Source organism: Periophthalmus magnuspinnatus, chromosome 10 (genome assembly GCF_009829125.3).
Source record: "Periophthalmus magnuspinnatus isolate fPerMag1 chromosome 10, fPerMag1.2.pri, whole genome shotgun sequence".
Lineage (NCBI taxonomy): Eukaryota > Metazoa > Chordata > Actinopteri > Gobiiformes > Gobiidae > Periophthalmus > Periophthalmus magnuspinnatus.
Genome location: NC_047135.1, coordinates 31,281,551 through 31,298,173, shown reverse-complemented (window position 1 = coordinate 31,298,173; position 16,623 = coordinate 31,281,551). Strand labels below are relative to the sequence as shown.

At 37.0% G+C, this 16,623-nt stretch overlaps 4 protein-coding genes across 5 annotated transcripts; 1 reads left to right on the top strand and 3 right to left on the bottom strand.

The window, feature by feature from the left end:
• Positions 1–9: 9 nt before the first annotated feature.
• nxf1a (nuclear RNA export factor 1a) lies at positions 10–7,909 on the bottom strand. 2 transcript variants are annotated; one of them, XM_055224753.1, is made up of 22 exons: positions 7,596–7,909; positions 6,854–6,913; positions 6,173–6,383; positions 5,877–6,039; positions 5,720–5,803; positions 5,317–5,421; positions 5,163–5,243; positions 4,998–5,067; positions 4,834–4,922; positions 4,628–4,735; positions 4,442–4,551; positions 2,668–2,704; positions 2,457–2,525; positions 2,032–2,087; positions 1,847–1,954; positions 1,721–1,779; positions 1,521–1,636; positions 1,389–1,431; positions 1,236–1,314; positions 539–721; positions 408–468; positions 10–330 (listed from the first exon to the last, which is right to left on the bottom strand). In XM_055224753.1, the coding sequence occupies exons 1-22, from the start codon at positions 7,663–7,665 to the stop codon at positions 292–294; spliced, it is 2,001 nt and encodes a 666-aa protein (XP_055080728.1). In that variant the 5' UTR covers positions 7,666–7,909; the 3' UTR covers positions 10–291. The 2 variants fall into 2 exon arrangements, with proteins under 2 accessions (XP_055080728.1, XP_033830055.1); XM_033974164.2 differs by lacking the exons at positions 6,854–6,913; positions 7,596–7,909 and adding an exon at positions 6,970–7,210.
• A 695-nt stretch (positions 7,910–8,604) lies between these two features.
• Positions 8,605–10,287, bottom strand: LOC117377366 (inositol-trisphosphate 3-kinase C). Its single transcript, XM_055224693.1, has 6 exons — positions 10,284–10,287; positions 9,781–9,994; positions 9,480–9,684; positions 9,315–9,416; positions 8,952–9,023; positions 8,605–8,853 (listed from the first exon to the last, which is right to left on the bottom strand). The coding sequence occupies exons 1-6, from the start codon at positions 10,285–10,287 to the stop codon at positions 8,605–8,607; spliced, it is 846 nt and encodes a 281-aa protein (XP_055080668.1).
• A 2,284-nt stretch (positions 10,288–12,571) lies between these two features.
• On the bottom strand, positions 12,572–14,902 carry LOC117377365 (seipin-like). The gene is made up of 9 exons (XM_033973746.2): positions 14,868–14,902; positions 14,001–14,257; positions 13,855–13,933; positions 13,626–13,769; positions 13,530–13,553; positions 13,210–13,344; positions 12,988–13,085; positions 12,717–12,846; positions 12,572–12,637 (listed from the first exon to the last, which is right to left on the bottom strand). Exons 1-9 carry the CDS (start codon positions 14,874–14,876, stop codon positions 12,605–12,607), a joined length of 909 nt encoding a protein of 302 aa, XP_033829637.2. The 5' UTR covers positions 14,877–14,902; the 3' UTR covers positions 12,572–12,604.
• Positions 14,903–15,277: 375 nt separating this feature from the next.
• Positions 15,278–16,603, top strand: rnaseh2c (ribonuclease H2, subunit C). The gene is made up of 5 exons (XM_033974193.2): positions 15,278–15,321; positions 15,424–15,586; positions 16,112–16,224; positions 16,310–16,429; positions 16,510–16,603. Exons 2-5 carry the CDS (start codon positions 15,433–15,435, stop codon positions 16,528–16,530), a joined length of 408 nt encoding a protein of 135 aa, XP_033830084.1. The 5' UTR covers positions 15,278–15,321; positions 15,424–15,432; the 3' UTR covers positions 16,531–16,603.
• The last annotated feature ends 20 nt before the right edge of the window (positions 16,604–16,623 follow it).

Sequence of the window (16,623 nt, the reverse complement as noted above, 5' to 3'; positions counted from 1 at the left end):
ACACTTAAGTTGTATAAAACATTTTTATTGTTTAACAATGCACAAAATAACAAGTCACAAGACAGGACTGAAGAATATATTGTGATACTTTACTAAAAACTTAAGTTACACCTACAACCAAAATTGCATCATAACATCAGTCTTTATGTAACAGATGGGAAATATGCAGTTAAAACAAAGCAGAATTAAATCAAGAGTTAATGTAAACTTGATCTACATTATCTATGTAAAGAAGAGTAAAAGAAATTCATAAATTAAAAAAAATAACTGCAGATGTAATTACAGTTGAGTTTATTTTATGAATGCAACATCAGGGATCTTGTCTTCACTCTGCAATAGAAAGCAATACAATTTGAATGCATTATTACAATAACACAGAGATAAATAAAGTAAAAACGGCTTGTTACCCTGAGCTGAGTAAAAATTTGAGCTGCTCTGTTGAAATCCCACTCATTGTCCTGGAGGCACCTAAAAAGCATATGTGTTTAGAGAATATCATATCTATATAAAAAGGTTCCTCCATGCCTCAAAGACATACTTTTGAGACCATTCCAGGTTCATGCCAGACTTCTGAGAAAAGGCAGTTAGCATTTCTTGCTGGGGAGCTGTGAGAGTTGGAACAGGACTGGAAGATGGAGTAGGGGCTGGAGCAACAAATGCTTTGCGAATTTCCTCTGTGGTAGCCATTCGTACAAAAAGATGATCGTTCACTATACACAAACTGTTAATAAATAAAAGCAGTAAATTATTAACACATTTAGAAAAGGTACATAATTTTTCTTTAACTTTAAAGTGTCACTGCCTGGCAAAAGGTCACATTTTTTTGGACCAATTGGGTTTAACTTTGATTACAACACATATTTGTTAAGTCACCTTCTCAATAAGCTTTTACAATGTCGAAACATTTATTTTCAAATATTGCATACATTTTTCACCTAGATCTTTTATTTCTGATGGGAGAATTATACCACTTCTTTAGTGCATCCCAAAGATTCTCAAGAAGGCTAAGGTCTGGTGGTGATTGGTGGTGACCAATCCAGGTGTGAAAATGATGCCTCATGCTCTCTGAACCATACTTTACTTATCCATCTTATGTAATGGAGTGCAATAGGTCACATGCTTACAATTTTCCATTGTGCTTCTTCTCAAGTTATACATACATATTCAATTGTTTTACCAGGCAGTGTATTTAAGATGTCTACTTTCAATTTTTACATCAACAAACTTTATCTTACCCAGAATTGCCTGCAGGAACAGTAATAAAAACTCGAGAGAAGGCCATGGTAGGCTCTCGTGATTTTCCATCAACAACAACTGTGTCACAAAATAATAAAATAAATTAGTTAAGAAAATAGATGAATCCTCAGTTGTCAATAACCACAACTTGCCTTCTTTGAAGACACCACTCACTGTGAATGTTAATAGGGTGTTCTGAAAAATTAACATAATATGAGTTCATTTGTAACAAAAAGCTTATGGGCCATGTGCTACAAAGTTAGACCAGACAATCAAATACTTACTGTGTAGGTATTTACATCAACCGTGAAAGACGCAATATCATGTTGTGTCTTTGGTAGCTCATTAAGGAATGCCACAACATTGAGTCGAGTGTGTTTAAGCAGACGAAATCGCATAGCTAAATGAACAGACGAAAAGTTAAAGAGACATTCATCCAAAACAAATGACAATGTATGTTCTTCCTGACAAAACAAAAACTTACTAGGATCTTTCAACCTCTTCAGATTTCGACTGTCTTTGTGATACTCTCCAAGGCTGCTCCTAAACCCAGGAAAATAAACTTTATAGCAATACTAGTATTATTTTCTCATGTCCAACGTGGCAATACCTGGAAGGATTTTGTGAAGAGAACGGCGTTGTGAGGGAGAATGATGCTCCATCATGGTAAGCGTCAAGAAGCGGTTGTCTGTCTGATGAGTCGTATATACTGTAGTATCTGCAATACAGTTGAAATTTTTCAGCGATTTTTGGTTTCAGGCTTAGGAATAACAAAAACTTACATATAAGACTTACTGTTGAAGGAATCTGAGAATGAGAGCCTTTATTTCATCCGATCCAAAACAGCTGCCCTAAATTTGGACACAAATTACAATAGGAAACCCTATGCTATGCCTTAGGTCGTTTGCACAAGTCACGCGCTTTGTGGTCTGACCCCAGTGCACACTAGATTTTGTACTAGATTTAGTTGCCACACTCCAGAGTGCGAGTGCAGCCGCTCCGAGACCTCCTATTTCAAGCACCCTCTGAGCGGGCTTTTAATGTGGTCCAGAATGCAACTCTTTGGTTAATACTGGCCCAAGTGCACTGCTCTCTGAGCGAATGCACGTTAACGTCAACCAAACTAGTGGCAGTGTGAAAACAACCTTAGACATCATGTGTAGCTACAATATAGAAACAAACAAAAACACCAGACCTCCAAATATGACAAGACACAATACCTTGCATTGGGGTATTGAGGTTGGAGTTTCCACATCAAAGCCAATGGGTGGAGGAAGGTCATGTCCATCCTAAAAAAAACAACGAAACATACATCAAGGGCCTCTGCAATAATCTAGTCATCTTTTTTCATTATTTGACAACATACCAAAGTGGCAATGTGCCACTCTAAATTACTGACAAAGCAAAAAACAAGCAAGATACGTGACTTACGAGTTTCAAAAGTCTGGGGAATCTCTGACGAACAGCACTGATACAAAACAAAGATAAAAAATATAACATGTTAGTGTCTAATTTTGAACAGGCATACACAATGAACTACCTTCATCTACAACTCTCAGTCACACCTAAATCTCTAATGACATTAACATTCATGCTGGCGCGTTGTCTGGACCATATGGAAGAATTAAGATATTAAAATATAGCATGTTAAAGCCAGTAGACTACAACCAAGAGAGTAATACAGAGTGAATAAAAATAGAGAGTTACTTAAAATAGCACTGACTATTACTTCTTCCCCTTTTGGCATTATCGTTTCATTTGTTCCACCCATAGTGTACTTACCAGCCATAATACTCACCTTCTTCCTCAGTATGTAGATATATACTGATCAGACACTTTTCTAGGATCACACATACATACATGCTGGACCCCCACAAACTAAAAGGCCATGTAAAAAAAAGTTTTAAAATGACAATATATGCTCTAAAACAGATGGTTACTGCTAGCTTTGTGCCTTTCTGGACTTAAGTATTGATGACATCTGTCAAAGATAACTGAGCAGGAAAGCAAGTTGAAAGACAGAAAACTGGCCCTCTAGTTAGCTGAACCCAGCTGTCCATTAGTCATAGAAAAAACATCTTAGAGAGGTTTTTTGGTAGTATATTTACTTTAAGAACCACTAGGCATGAAGCCTGTATAATATCTGAATTTGTTTGCATAAGCATATTTTGATCCAAGTACCTTACCTTTTGGTCATGGGTATTAATAAAACTGAATTGCTCCACATTATAACTGTCCTTAAAGAAGCGTTTTGACTTTCCATCTCTTCAGAAGTTGTTTTAGGACAAAGCCTATCAACTGAGTAGAGGAGATTCTTTTTTTCTCCCTCTGATGCATTAAAATTCTCAGGTACAGCGCACCCCTCCACCTGAGCCAAGCAGCATTTCCTGTGCAGTCCCCCCTTTCATCCACATAAAAAATATGAGCTGCTGCTCACAGGGACTGAGGCAGAGTAATCGTGACTGTGCCTGTCTTAGGTTGTCCCGAGGTTTGGAGGTGGGATCTTACCCGTCATTGGCTATCCAGCCTTCCATACTCGCCTGGTACAGGGCACTGAAATAATCGTTATATGGTTATTAATGCTACAAGGGGAGGGGTATTGGGGCTGTTTTTTCCTTGTTTTGCAGTCCGAACCAAGGCTTGAATATAACATATGTCCTCTTTGGCATTAAACAATGCATACTTAAGCATTGCCATTTGTGGCGATGACTCGCTTTCTGTTTGGTAAAAAAACAAAACAACATGACTGTCTGGGTTGTCCTAATTTAAATTCAAATTAAATTAATGTACAAGAATTTTTAAAGGAGAGCTGGGTACAGTGTCACGGAGAGCAACTAAGTGTAAGACACACAAAGAGAGGCCCATGTGAGAAAGTGTCTCTGCAGTGACAGAAAGGAAGTTCCAAGGTAATCTCAAGAGAAAAAGACCAGTTTAAATTGTTAAAAGAGAAAAAAAGCAACAACAACAAAAAACATTCAGTTCCTGCACGTTTATAAAACATGTGATGCATTGATATATATAGCAAGATCACAACTAGCAAGTTCTGCTCGGTCTTCGCGACTCCTGGATAGACAAGTTTGTTATTCAGGGAGCATGTTTATAGCACAAATGGAAATATATACTTCCTTGTGTCACAAACACACAGCTGTACCACTGCAGCTTCTTTGCCTGGCTCTCCACTCATACCACAGATTCACTGACTGACCTAATGTATGAGGCCTGGTCCTTGAAGTATTCACATAGAGGATTTCTGTTCAGCCACAGTTCCACAAGCTTCCAGCCTTTTACTTTGTCCAGTTCTTTGTCTGATTTAAGCTAACAAGACAAAAGGATTAAAAAGTAATGGAAACTGGCATAGGAAAACCACAGAAAGGGAAATTATTAGCCTTACTTCGTTGTGGGAGAGATTTAGAGTCTTCAGGTTAGGCACTTTTGTAACCAGTTCAGTCAATTCATCCAACTTGTGAATGCGGTTGTTGCTTAGATTTAGGCTTGTCAGCTGGGGAGAATTTAGAAATGATACAGTTAATAACTAGCTTCACAAAGTGAGTCTTGTTTGTGACAAAGTAAAAAAAAAAAAAATTAAGTTGTCGTTACCTCTGGGATGTTTTCTTCAATAATCTTAATGACAGCTTCCATACTTATTTTTCTGTTTAATGTAACTTCAACATTCTGAGACACCAAGTCTGTTGCAAAAACAGTTAAAGTGAAATTTATGATTTGACATAACTGCCAGACGTTTAGCAAGACTGTAGAGATACCTGGGTCTGTTCGGATATTATTTAAGTCAAGAGCTTGCTGTGAGCCATCAAAACGTTTTGCCATACATTGCTGAAAATATTTAAATCATGTATTAAATTGAACATCTTATTGTATTTTAGGAGCAGAATAGAATTCTTTCAACTTTTGTGGATCATTTGGCTTACCTTAAGATGCTCCAAGTGCTCAGGTTTCAGGTCAGACATCACAAAGGAGGGAGGATGGCAGTTATTAACATGGACTTCCACCTAAAAATACATTGCTTAACATAAAAATCATACACAAAAAGTGTCTCAAGAGTCAGCAAGCCAACACACTAACCTTATACCCATCGGTGTCTGTGATCTTGTGAGAACATTTGTGCAAAGCATTTGCAGCATTTAAATCATCGACATAAAAATGGGCTCTGTTATGGTCCACGTGGTACTAAGGAAAACAACACAGTGTTTAAAGTTGGTGTGTGTTAATTTTTTCTCTCAACATTTTTTCAGTTTAATTTATAACGGTTCTGTTTAGCTGTGCATATGACTGAAAGGTTTTTATTCTGCAGTTTTCTCCTTTAATGTTAATTTTATGATGAGTATTTATGTTTTGATTTGTTGTGTTGTGATTTTAATGTCTTTCTTATTCAGTAAACCACTTTGAATTACTTTGTGTACGAATTGTGCTGTACAGATAAACTTGCCTTGCCAACGTTGTGTGACATTGCTAAAGTAAATCTCACCTGCACTGGTCTGTAGGGCACAGAACAAATATTCTGAAGAGCTGTCAGTAACCATTTTTTATCATACTTCTTTCCATGTGGTATCTATCAAAGATTGGAAAATGAATATTAATGAAAGCAGGATACATATCTGAATAGATCATCCAATAATACCTACAGTCACTTTAAACCAGCCAGAGCGTGCCCGTGCCCCTAATCCACTGCCTCCGCCTCCACCTCGTTCTCCTCCTCTGAAACTACCACCACGACCACCTTTGAAAGGTCGTCTGTCTCTTTCAAACCTCCCTTCACCTTTCCTACTTGGTCTTCCATATGGGGTGCTGAAAAAGAACAAATATTTAAGTAAACAACTATAAAACTGTATCCTTTGCTCAAATTGGTCTTCAGTTAAATTTTTTATACATTAAAACCACAGCAGAAACATTTGATTAGTTTATCTTTGACTTGACTTACAATCTGTTCTGTCCACTACTATCCTGTGATCCATCACTCATGGTTACGTCTCCATCAGTGTCTTCAAGTCTAGACCTTGGTCCAGGTCCACCACTGAAACTTCCAGATTGGCCACCACGATGACGATCTCTGCGTGATCGGTCAAACCGTCCCTTGTGGGGTCCCCTGCCTTTGCGGTTGCGGAACGATGGCGCGGTTCGATCATCATGCTCTACAAGATAGGCATAGTCACACAAGTGAAGATTGCTATAAGAGATAAAAAGAAATCACTCAGGATATAAATGTTTAAAAATAAACACTTGCAGATCATATGATAAGATGCATAATGGTGAAAGCATGATACTACAATTACTGTTGTGATACTAAGGAATTGGCTTAATACTCAGTTCTGATTTTGACACCACAATGAGAATAATAAGGCTCTTTTTAGACAATAGAATGTAATGTTCAAAAATATGCAATATTATAATTACCATGTGGTCTTATACTAGTTTTGATAAAGCTGGTTGTCCTGTTCATTTTATGGTATCGACACTTGCTCAAATAAGTATCTAATTTCAATAATAGTTTTGGTATTGATAAGTATCTGATTTTCGATACTTCTAACACCACCAATTCACGTAATTAACAGAAATTAAACACTGCTGACAGTGAATAACGACCAAAACCATGACAGTTTACCTCCAGGTATCATGGAATCATGAGTAGTGATCTCCCTTCTCACCATAAACGCCCCCTGGCCTATGGAAAAACAATACGGGCACATATGTAACATCATCTTTGTTGGACTTTCTTACCATTGTAGTAATGCCCTCCGTCCGCCATGTTTCTTCAGTAACGTATCATAAAAAGGCAAAACTTGAAGGAAATCAATGTTAGCACAAGTTTTCAAATCTGCTTCACAATATCCAATGCTTGTTTTTCAGCCCTGGGCCAACAGTAGCGTGGATCCGTAGATGATTTCGACCTTTTCAGAAAACTATTAGCAGCAGTGATCATTAGCTTCTTCCTGTATTGCAAACCGGAAGTACTGCGTTTTGGGTTTTTTTTTACTTCCGGAAAATGTGGCCGTTAACTATATTCACTCAAACTAAAACGAACACATACAGTGAAAAATACAAGGTATATTATACTGACACTGCTATCCCAGATTATTGTCGGTATGCTGATAAAACAATAAAATAAATGAATAAATAAATGGATGCTTGTAATTTGTTAGTAAAAACCTCGTGGTGCCAAAAAAAAAAAAAAAAAAAAAAAAAAACCGGACACGCGGAGCAGATCCATCAGACTGAGCAACTAGGCCCGTCCCATTAATGCAAGTGTTTGGCGGACATATCAGCACATTTCTTAGTAAACTTTACATAAAATATGAAGAGAAGCACAGATCTATTGTCAAACAAACAAATATATATATATATACCTTGATTCGATACATGAGTAGTCACAGCAAGATTTGGATTAAATCTCCGGAAGAAAGTTATGCGATCCATCTTAAATATAATTTCAGCCTTTTGCACCTTAATACTGATAACCTACATCTACCCTATGAAACACACAGATGGGCTACTGTAAGCGTCAACGTTCCGTAACACATTTCAGGCATCGAGGGTCAAGGTTAGCTTAGTAAACCACGTGTTTGTGTTGTTAGTTACTCTTCCCAACTACAAGAACAAAGCAATCACCCCTTTGTTCAGTCTGCTCAAAACAATTCGATTTTGTTGTTTTGCAGCTGGTAGCTAATTCCCGCTAATCACAGTAAAGTAAGGAATGCATGCCAAAGAATGTATAGCGCCACCTATGTGCAATAATGCGTCCACATTATGAACATTAGATTATAGCTCACTATATCCATGGAGTAGCTCTCAAACTTTTCAAGAATATTTATTTCCTCAGATTACCAAATCTAAACAGGCCAGAGGACGCGTTCACGTGACTTTCTAAAATCCCCAGTTTAAACTTGAGTGTTTTAGTGTTTCCTGTTTAATTTTCAGATTACAAATCTTTTGACCTTGTTTGTAATATTTTTGTAATTACTGGGCCTATCTACAAAACGAAAATTGGCACAAAGATCAACATCTTTCTCAGCTATAAACCAGAACAAAAGTGAAAAAAATTTTTTCACAAAAGCTCCAGAAAGTGATGTCATTATTTAACCCTTAAAATGTGATAGTTGCTAGTTCAAAGAACTTTAAGACAAAAGATTAATTGCAAGTTTGTGGAGCCAATACCTAACAAACACCGATTAGGTTCATTTGTAGATTATATGTTTGGATTTTTCTTTTCAAAATCTGTAAATGTCCCACAGAGTTATGTGCGTATTTTTTTGGCTACTTGAAGAATCTGTAGGTTAATAATTTCAAAAAGTAATTTTTTATTCCATTGAATACACATAATAAAGAAACATTTAATGAAACACACTTCACACTGTATTATTCTGTACAACAGGTTATGTCGCCCTCAGTCTTTTGCCAAGAGGCTTTACTTATGGCCTGACTCAGCGAGGTGATGAGGGAAGTGAGACCCAGGAGATAGCCATCCTCTCTGCTGCCTTGAGTCCATGGCACATTATGTTTAAGTTCACTTATTTCTGGAATAGGTGTGGTTTTTCCAAAATCTATCATCCAAACACTGGCCTTATTGCTGTGGTCATGGACAAACAGCAGAGAGCTTCCGATCACCTAAAAGAGTAAAGTGTCTACTTGAGACTGAAGTACAATTCAGTAAATTTTATTACACAAATTCAATAACATTATTATGAATTATATCTACAACCAACCTCATGTTTTCTGAAAAATGGTGAACACTTCAGGGCATCATTTAGGGCCAGGAGTCTTGAATGATATGCTTTCTGACAGCAAAATTGTGAGAATACAATGTTGTTTAAAGGAATTTACAGTGACGGAATTGAGAATAGCCCCACTTTCCAGAGAATCATTTTCTGACACCAATAAACTACTTGAGTAAGCTATTTGAAGTACTTTTTCTTGAGTAGGAGTTATTCTTCTCACAGTGAGTAAGTCTATAAATAAATTAAATACCCTTTTATTCTTTCTTACTTGCATATTTATTCAGTGACTAATGTTTTACTCCTACATGATACATATCATTTCAAAATATATTTGTTGTGAGTGTGACTTACCAGGACATCCAACTGTTTTTTGGTAAAGAAAAGCAGAGTCTCTGTTACTTGAGCTAATGTCACAATGTTTTTGAAGTCTCGCCGAATATGTCCATCCTCCATCTATTAAAACAATAATACAATTATGTAAATGCAGATAGTACATTTGAAGGTCTTTGCTCATACCATGATGCCCTCAATGCGAAAGCCCAGTGTAGAGGTGGAGCTGGTGGTGTCCCTCCAGTGAAGGTACCTCCACTTGGTCACTCCCATCTGAGCATGCTCCTCTGGTGACAGCGCTGAAGGATCCACTTTGACCATCTTCTGATACATGTCATTACGTAGCAGGGTTCTAGTTTGTGCTTTCATTACTTCTTCCTCCTGGTAGGTTCTGATATATATATATAAAAAAAACATGCAACTTCAGACACTAGGCATACGGCTATGAAGTCTTTTCCACTTTATTCATCACTAACACATAGCCCACCTGACTCCCATCTTACAATCCATTATAACTGGCCTCTTGAGACCATTCAGCAGGTCTTCCAGGCGAATGTAACAGAGCTCTCCTCTGGTGACCAAGCCATAGTACTGTGGCACAAAGGGTCTCAGAGGGTCTTTCATTAAAACATCCAAACAGGCAGCCTCAACTTCACTGTACAGCTTGAGCACCTCACCCCCATCACTCAGATGAAAGTTTCCTGTTAAAAATATGCAGGTCACAATCTCATTAAATGAATTTAGGCAAAAAAGCAAATCCAAAATAATGTATGCACCATAAACCTAGATTTAAAAATAGCACAAGAGCTGTGTCTCAAACCATGGTCTCCTTCTCAGATTGATGGATTTCTAATGTAATGACATTATATTGACCCTTGAAGTTTAAAGGAGATGGGGAATGCTAAAATGTCTATTATTAATATTCAGATTTTTTATGTAATGGTTCAGTAGTCCCTACAACACTCACAAGCACAACTGGAACTCAGTTACCCATTACAACTCATGTACACAATTAAGACCAATATGCATTGCAACAACCTATAATATTACATTTCTATTTTATATTTCTAGTAAACAGTTTTGTTTACCTATAACCAACCTATTTTAACATAATTAATTCCTATCTGGACACAAGTGATAAAGTTTACATGTGGATTGTACGTGCCTTGATGCCCAGCTAGCTGGACCCAGGAGCTCTGCCTTCTCAGAGACCAGTGCATCATGGTCAAAAAGGTTTTCCAGGAGCGACTCTGAGGCAGAGAAGAGATGTTTAAATTGATTTTTATTTTATGTAACTTTTTAAAACTGTGGCTTATTGTAAACAACACAATCCAGGGTGATCTTACATGTTTGACTGAGCATGTTTAGATGAAATATTGCAAATTTAAAGGCTCAAATCTGATCATGTTATGGTTATTATTTTTTACAAAAATAAACATCAAATAATGTAAACATGTGTAGGTTTATGTGGGTAATGTTAAAAAAAAAACAAAACCAAACAAAATACAGGCACATAAATATGGCTAGAGCAGCAAAAGTAGCAGCCAGGTATGCAAACATTATTCAAATATAATACTATCAATGGTCTTTTTCTTCTCATGCAAATAAGCATGACCACAAGTGAACAGAACAGTAAGGAAATGAATGTTTTCTATTCAAGCCTATTGGTTCAAACAGCATATGCATCACCTTCTTAAACATTTTCCTCTTGGACACCGCACCCTCTCCATCACTGAAGACTTCATCACTCTCTCCAGATGAAGCACACATGGAGGAGCAGGATGAAGATGTGGACGAGTGCAGCAGTTTGGACAGGATGGGGTGTGGAGATGACCGCTGATGAGACATCTCCCCTATGTATTCATTTTTACTGCACATCTCTAGGGTTCTTTGATCCATCATCTTGCCATCATGATACTTTTCCATCTCTCCATTTGAAGTTTTGTCCTCATTAATGCCATGTTTTTCTGCTTGTCCTCTCTTTAGGCATTTTATACTTTCCCATTCATCAGGACACATTTCACAACTCCCCCCCAACCTATGCTTTCTCTTCAACCTCCTTTTTTCCTTCAACTCAGGACTAGCACATCTAGCAGTAAACTCAATCCCATTGTCTTTGGTTTCATCAGTTTTAACAGCAGCATTTTCCTGCACATGTGCAGTAGAAAATTCTGCGTCTATTTCTGTATCTTGTCCCAGTCCCCCGATGCACTGACTATATGGAGGAAAACTTTTCGTGGCTTGAAGTTCAGGTCTGGAGAAGACTTTGACACTAAAAGACCTTTTACATATCAAAAGATGCTTATTTATCTCATCAGACAATTTATCCACATCATCCGAGTCATTATCTGATGTTTGGTTGTTAGCTGAATCTGACTCCATCATGACTCAGTCTACGTGGGATATTTTTTCAATAAGAATGCACTAACTCCATTCTTCCTTCCTCAGGTTCAAATGAGCTCACACAAATCTGAACATTGAATAAGGACAACTGAAAAAACTGAAAAAATACAACAACATATCTCATCAGGAATGAATAGTGCAAAAGAATATGCCTTACCTACACGCCTTTACCTGTAACTGTCAACCTCATAGTCATGTAATGGAGACTGTTATTGTAAGCACATCCACAGACTAAAGCCACTGGTGTTTTGCATGTAGTGACGCTATGAATTTTCCACAGCTTGATCCAGTAATAGTATATCCATGAATGACCATGGCTTTGTCTTGATGCCCTCACAAAATGCCCACCAATTACACTAATCATGTATTTGAAATAATTGGTAAAATACTATGCAGGACAACCACAATAATTGTTTAGTTATGGCATTTTAAGAAAAAAGAAAAAGGTATAATCATAATTTTCTTGAAATACAAAAAACAACAAAATGATCAAGTAGTTTTAATCAAGAATCAATATGAGAAATTAAATAGCATTATAACAGTAGAAAAGAATGTTCACAACAGATCAAACGGCACATTTTAAGCAAGTATGAGTTTTATAGCACTATACAGTACTTCAAAAAATTGTATGTTTGAATTGGGAGAAAAAAAGAAAAGATTATGATAACATTGGGAGGATCCTAAAACTGTATAGAAGGACATCAAATATATAAATGCTTGATCGTGATGAGGAGGGTTTTGTGGTACTATATGTATGTTTCTGTCTATTTGCTCCTAAATCAACAGTTCAAGCTGAACATTTAAAAAAATGTTTTGTTTTTATAAATGTATGCAACAGGAAACATTACATTTTTAATATGTATATGTATATATATTTTTTAATCTCTACCACATTCTTCTCCTCTCTCTCACTGCGGTGCTGATGGACTGTCAGATATAAGCTGCAAAATAACAAAAAAATATTTAAAAAGGTCGACAGCAAAGTTTAGTTCCTTCACTACAAATTAACTGGACTCTTACCTCTTGAGGTTTTTGCCTTAGTTTCAAGATTTGTCTCATATAACTTAAGACAAACAGAGCACTTAGAAAGATAAAGTTACTGGAGACACCCACCACAGCTGAGATGAGCGGGAAATTAAACAACAAATACCTAAAAAAACAAAATGAAAGAAAGAAAAAAGACAGTCTGGTGTATGAGTCCATAAGGATGTTAGAATGAATTGTGATCTCGTAACATAAGCCATGGCATGAACAAGTGTATGGGCCAGGTCATGGCTAGGCCGTGGTTTACCTTAAACCAGTGAAGTGAGCATGAATGAGGAGACGAGAAGAGTAGATCTGCACTTTATTGGATAAGATCTCAATAATGGCAGTATCTGAGGGAGCATACTAAGTTTGGCAAGACAAACATACTAAATTAAACTCATAGATTGTAGCCGACAAATCTCTCTGATTACAGGTCTATGATTAATGAAGTACAATCAATACTAGATGTAAACACTGAATCACTCACCGGGTCATCAGTGTATTCTGAGAAGAGTTCCACCTCAAGCACCTGTTTCTGCTCAGCGGTCGCTGTCAGAAATGCGGGAAGTAGAAGCAGTGTCTCCAAAGTCCTCACCAATTCCGATCGGTATCGCAGCATTCCCTGTTGACATGATGGGATAACATGATGAAAATTGTTTTGATTTGTACTATCAATAAACTATGTATGCAGCATTCTAACAACATAATTGTCTATGCACTTTCATTTCTATTTCATAAGTCAGCTGTCTAAAACAACTACTGACTACTTTAAAACATTTTGCTTTTTAACATCAATAATATACTTACAAAATGGGAACTGGAAGCAGACAGCTGTAAGACAAACAAACTACTTTAATTACTGTTTCTAGTATTATTATTGTCAAAACAGATGCAGCTACTCACAGCACGGGCAGATGAGGCAACCTGCCCTCCATCTTGAGAAAAACAGGTAGCTCTAATCATAAACATCCCAAGGTCCTGATTGACTGGAGACTCAGGCATCTCCAGCTGCAGAGACATTCGATAGGCTTGCCCAAACGTTAACACCTGTGTTTATAACCAACAAAATGTTAAAACAAAAAAATCAATTTTTCTTTTCTTTATAATTAGTTATAACTACAAACATACGTACATGCTTCTTGTTCTTCATTAAAGAGATATTTGCCACAGGGTATGAGCACATGAAAGAATCTGGAGATTCACAGTCTGTTCTAAATGGACAAAACCTTAAAAGTGACAAGAAAACATAAGACAATGTAATTATACTAAGGGGCTTACCTGTAATAATAGTGCACAGGGGTAGAATAAGCTGCTTTGGGCAAGTAAGAGTAGTAGAAGCTTCCGTATAAAAAGGCTGCAATCCAGAGCAAGAAGAAAGTGACAGAAAACACCACAAAGCCTTGCAGAATTCTCTGACGGGCCTGTGTTATTGTCATGGAAACAGTTTTCTGAATCTTGAGCATCAGTCGATTTATGGGAGTTGCTACCTCATCAGCTGACAGCATCGCACCTTCATGTTCCATAAAACTTGTTGTCTGTAAAAGATAAGAAAAACTTGTTAGTCTTCAATTGAGCAGTAAGTGTAATGAAGATATGAAGGCAAAAACACATCATCTCATTCACAGCAATGACCAGCATAACACCACTGTATCTAATCTCAGTCACAAGCAGCCGTCCAATGACTGCAACACTTTGTGCAACCAAAATGAAATAATAATGTCTAAAATGCCTTTTGCTTTATGCTATATGACATTAGGCTTTGAAATAGGCTATGAACATGCACTATGTAACTTTTATGGTGAAGAGTATGCCATCTTTACTCCATGATGGTATATTGCTTTGCCTAAAAGGTTACACAGATTGGCATTACAAATTATCTATCCCGTGGAGACAAGGAAAGACACTAACAGGCCAAGTTACAAGTCATATCTGTGGAGAGACAACCCTGCTAGTAAGAGTAAAGTAAGATAGTAAGAATGTATGTTTTTCAGTCTTAATGAAATATTATGTAACATTCTTGGCAAAACATCTCCATAGAGAAAGACAGGTGATAGACCCCCACCAGAAAAGTTATAGGTTTGTTTGTTTTTGTTTTTTTTTGTTTTTTTAATGCATGCTGCTTGATAAATCAAACAAACGACTTACCTCAGTCATTGTGCTAAGGGTAGGGCAATCTAGAATAGTTGCTTCTCCTGCTAGTAGGTTCTAAATGATAGGACAAACACTTCTTTTATAGGATAGGGAGAGCTTAGTCCATCCCACTGAAAGAGTGACAACAGTGTCTGCACAATCTATGAACTTCCATGACCAATTTATTTTCTAATATAACCTCTATAAGCCACACAACGCGCATTGATGCTTCTGTTGGTTTAATGACTTCGATTAGCAGTGAGTTTACCTTTAAGCTTCGTCTCTTGAAAAAAATAAAATACAAATCTAAATGCAACTTAAATAGCAACATATAGGGGGCGCACATTTAAAAAAACAAACACCCGCTAAACGACCCACAGAGTAAAAGAAGACGCCCTGGACCAATCAGAAAACATTGAGCTTTACCCGGAAGCATATTAAAACAGAAACAAACACACTGGGACGTAAGGTAAAAGATGGTTTAACAGTATAATTTTCATATAATATGTTCAACGATCAGTCTGTATTTATATCGTTGAAACACATTCTGAAAATTCTTATATGTGTGCAGCAGATTGCAATGTCCTGTAACAGCAGCCTGATCCGCCTTCAGCTCCCATCGGCGGGACAGGCACCGCGCGCGCCTGTCCATCTAATGCCCTGTGAGATCGAGCACAATGGACCAGCACGGATCACAGAGTACTTCTCTGCCACTGTAAAAGACTGTAAACACGGTATGGAGTGTAACAATTGACCCCCACATTAAAACATTATGTCAGATGTGGGTAACCAGAGTAACGTTACTTCAAAATAGAAGTCTAGTAGATGTACTAAGCAGTGGTCCAAGAAATTAATTGAGAGTTAAAAAGAGAAAACTTGAGAAAACTACCACCCAAGTAAGAGTAAATGTATATGTAGGCCAACTGTCTGAATGTAACATAAGATTATAATTTGAATTGTATGTACAAACCCTTAAATAATGCTCAATATTATATGTATGTATATATATAAAAACATGAAAAAATTAACTGCCATTTGTAGACTTACAGTGGGAAGAGTGTAGGAGAAGAGTTACAAAGGTTACTCAAGTAAGAGAACCATTACTTCAAACAAAATATTAAAAAATATATCAAGGAGTAAAAGTATGCAGTCCAAAAACTACTCCAAGAAGTACAATATCCTTAAAAAGTTACTCATGTAACTGTAACTGCGTACTGTCCACCTCTGATGACAGTATTGCTCTTCTTTTTATTTCACAGAGCAGACAGTGTCCTTTAGGGGCCGAGGCCTTAAGGGACAAGAGGTCAACTGTCCACAAGGCTACACTGGTCTTATATTAAAAGAAGTCAACAGGCCAGGTTCAGAGGAAGAGGTAATGCTGTGTTTTAGATGTGATATGGATTTAATCATATCACTGACTCATGTTTGTATGTTGTATGTTTTTCTTTTTTTTTTAGGACAGAACAGTTAGAGTTTCCTCTGTGTTTGACAAGTTGACATATTGGAATCTAGAAACCCCTCCCAGCTCAGATGACACAATTGTGATGGCAATGGACTGGCCTGATTTAGCTGAGGCAGTAAGTGCAGACATTACTAAAGGCAATTTAAAAAAAATACTTAGTACTAATCAAATAATCGCTACTTTGTTTTATTACAGATACATGGACCCGTAGGTTGACGTAATAAAAAAATCCGACAAATGGGTAACGCTAAGTGGTGGAGTCATTGTGATATTTTTTTTTCTGGTAATATCTCAAAATATTGATGCAGA

Coding starts and splice junctions, on each gene's coding strand:
- nxf1a (XM_055224753.1), bottom strand. CDS start 7,665: ATGGATCGCATAACTTTCTTCCGGAGATTTAATCCAAATCTTGCTGTG. Junction 6,384..6,853: donor TGATTCCATGATACCTGGAG/GTAAACTGTCAT, acceptor CCTATCTTGTAG/AGCATGATGATCGAACCGCG. Junction 5,068..5,162: donor AGCACTTGGAGCATCTTAAG/GTAAGCCAAATG, acceptor AAATATTTTCAG/CAATGTATGGCAAAACGTTT.
- LOC117377366 (XM_055224693.1), bottom strand. Junction 9,685..9,780: donor GATTGTAAGATGGGAGTCAG/GTGGGCTATGTG, acceptor TATATATATCAG/AACCTACCAGGAGGAAGAAG. Junction 9,024..9,314: donor AAAAACAGTTGGATGTCCTG/GTAAGTCACACT, acceptor TTTTGCTGTCAG/AAAGCATATCATTCAAGACT.
- LOC117377365 (XM_033973746.2), bottom strand. Junction 13,934..14,000: donor CCTGTGCACTATTATTACAG/GTAAGCCCCTTA, acceptor TTGTCCATTTAG/AACAGACTGTGAATCTCCAG. Junction 12,847..12,987: donor GCTCACTTCACTGGTTTAAG/GTAAACCACGGC, acceptor TTGTTTTTTTAG/GTATTTGTTGTTTAATTTCC.
- rnaseh2c (XM_033974193.2), top strand. CDS start 15,433: ATGTCCTGTAACAGCAGCCTGATCCGCCTTCAGCTCCCATCGGCGGGA. Junction 15,587..16,111: donor TGTAAAAGACTGTAAACACG/GTATGGAGTGTA, acceptor TTTATTTCACAG/AGCAGACAGTGTCCTTTAGG. Junction 16,225..16,309: donor GGCCAGGTTCAGAGGAAGAG/GTAATGCTGTGT, acceptor TTTTTTTTTTAG/GACAGAACAGTTAGAGTTTC.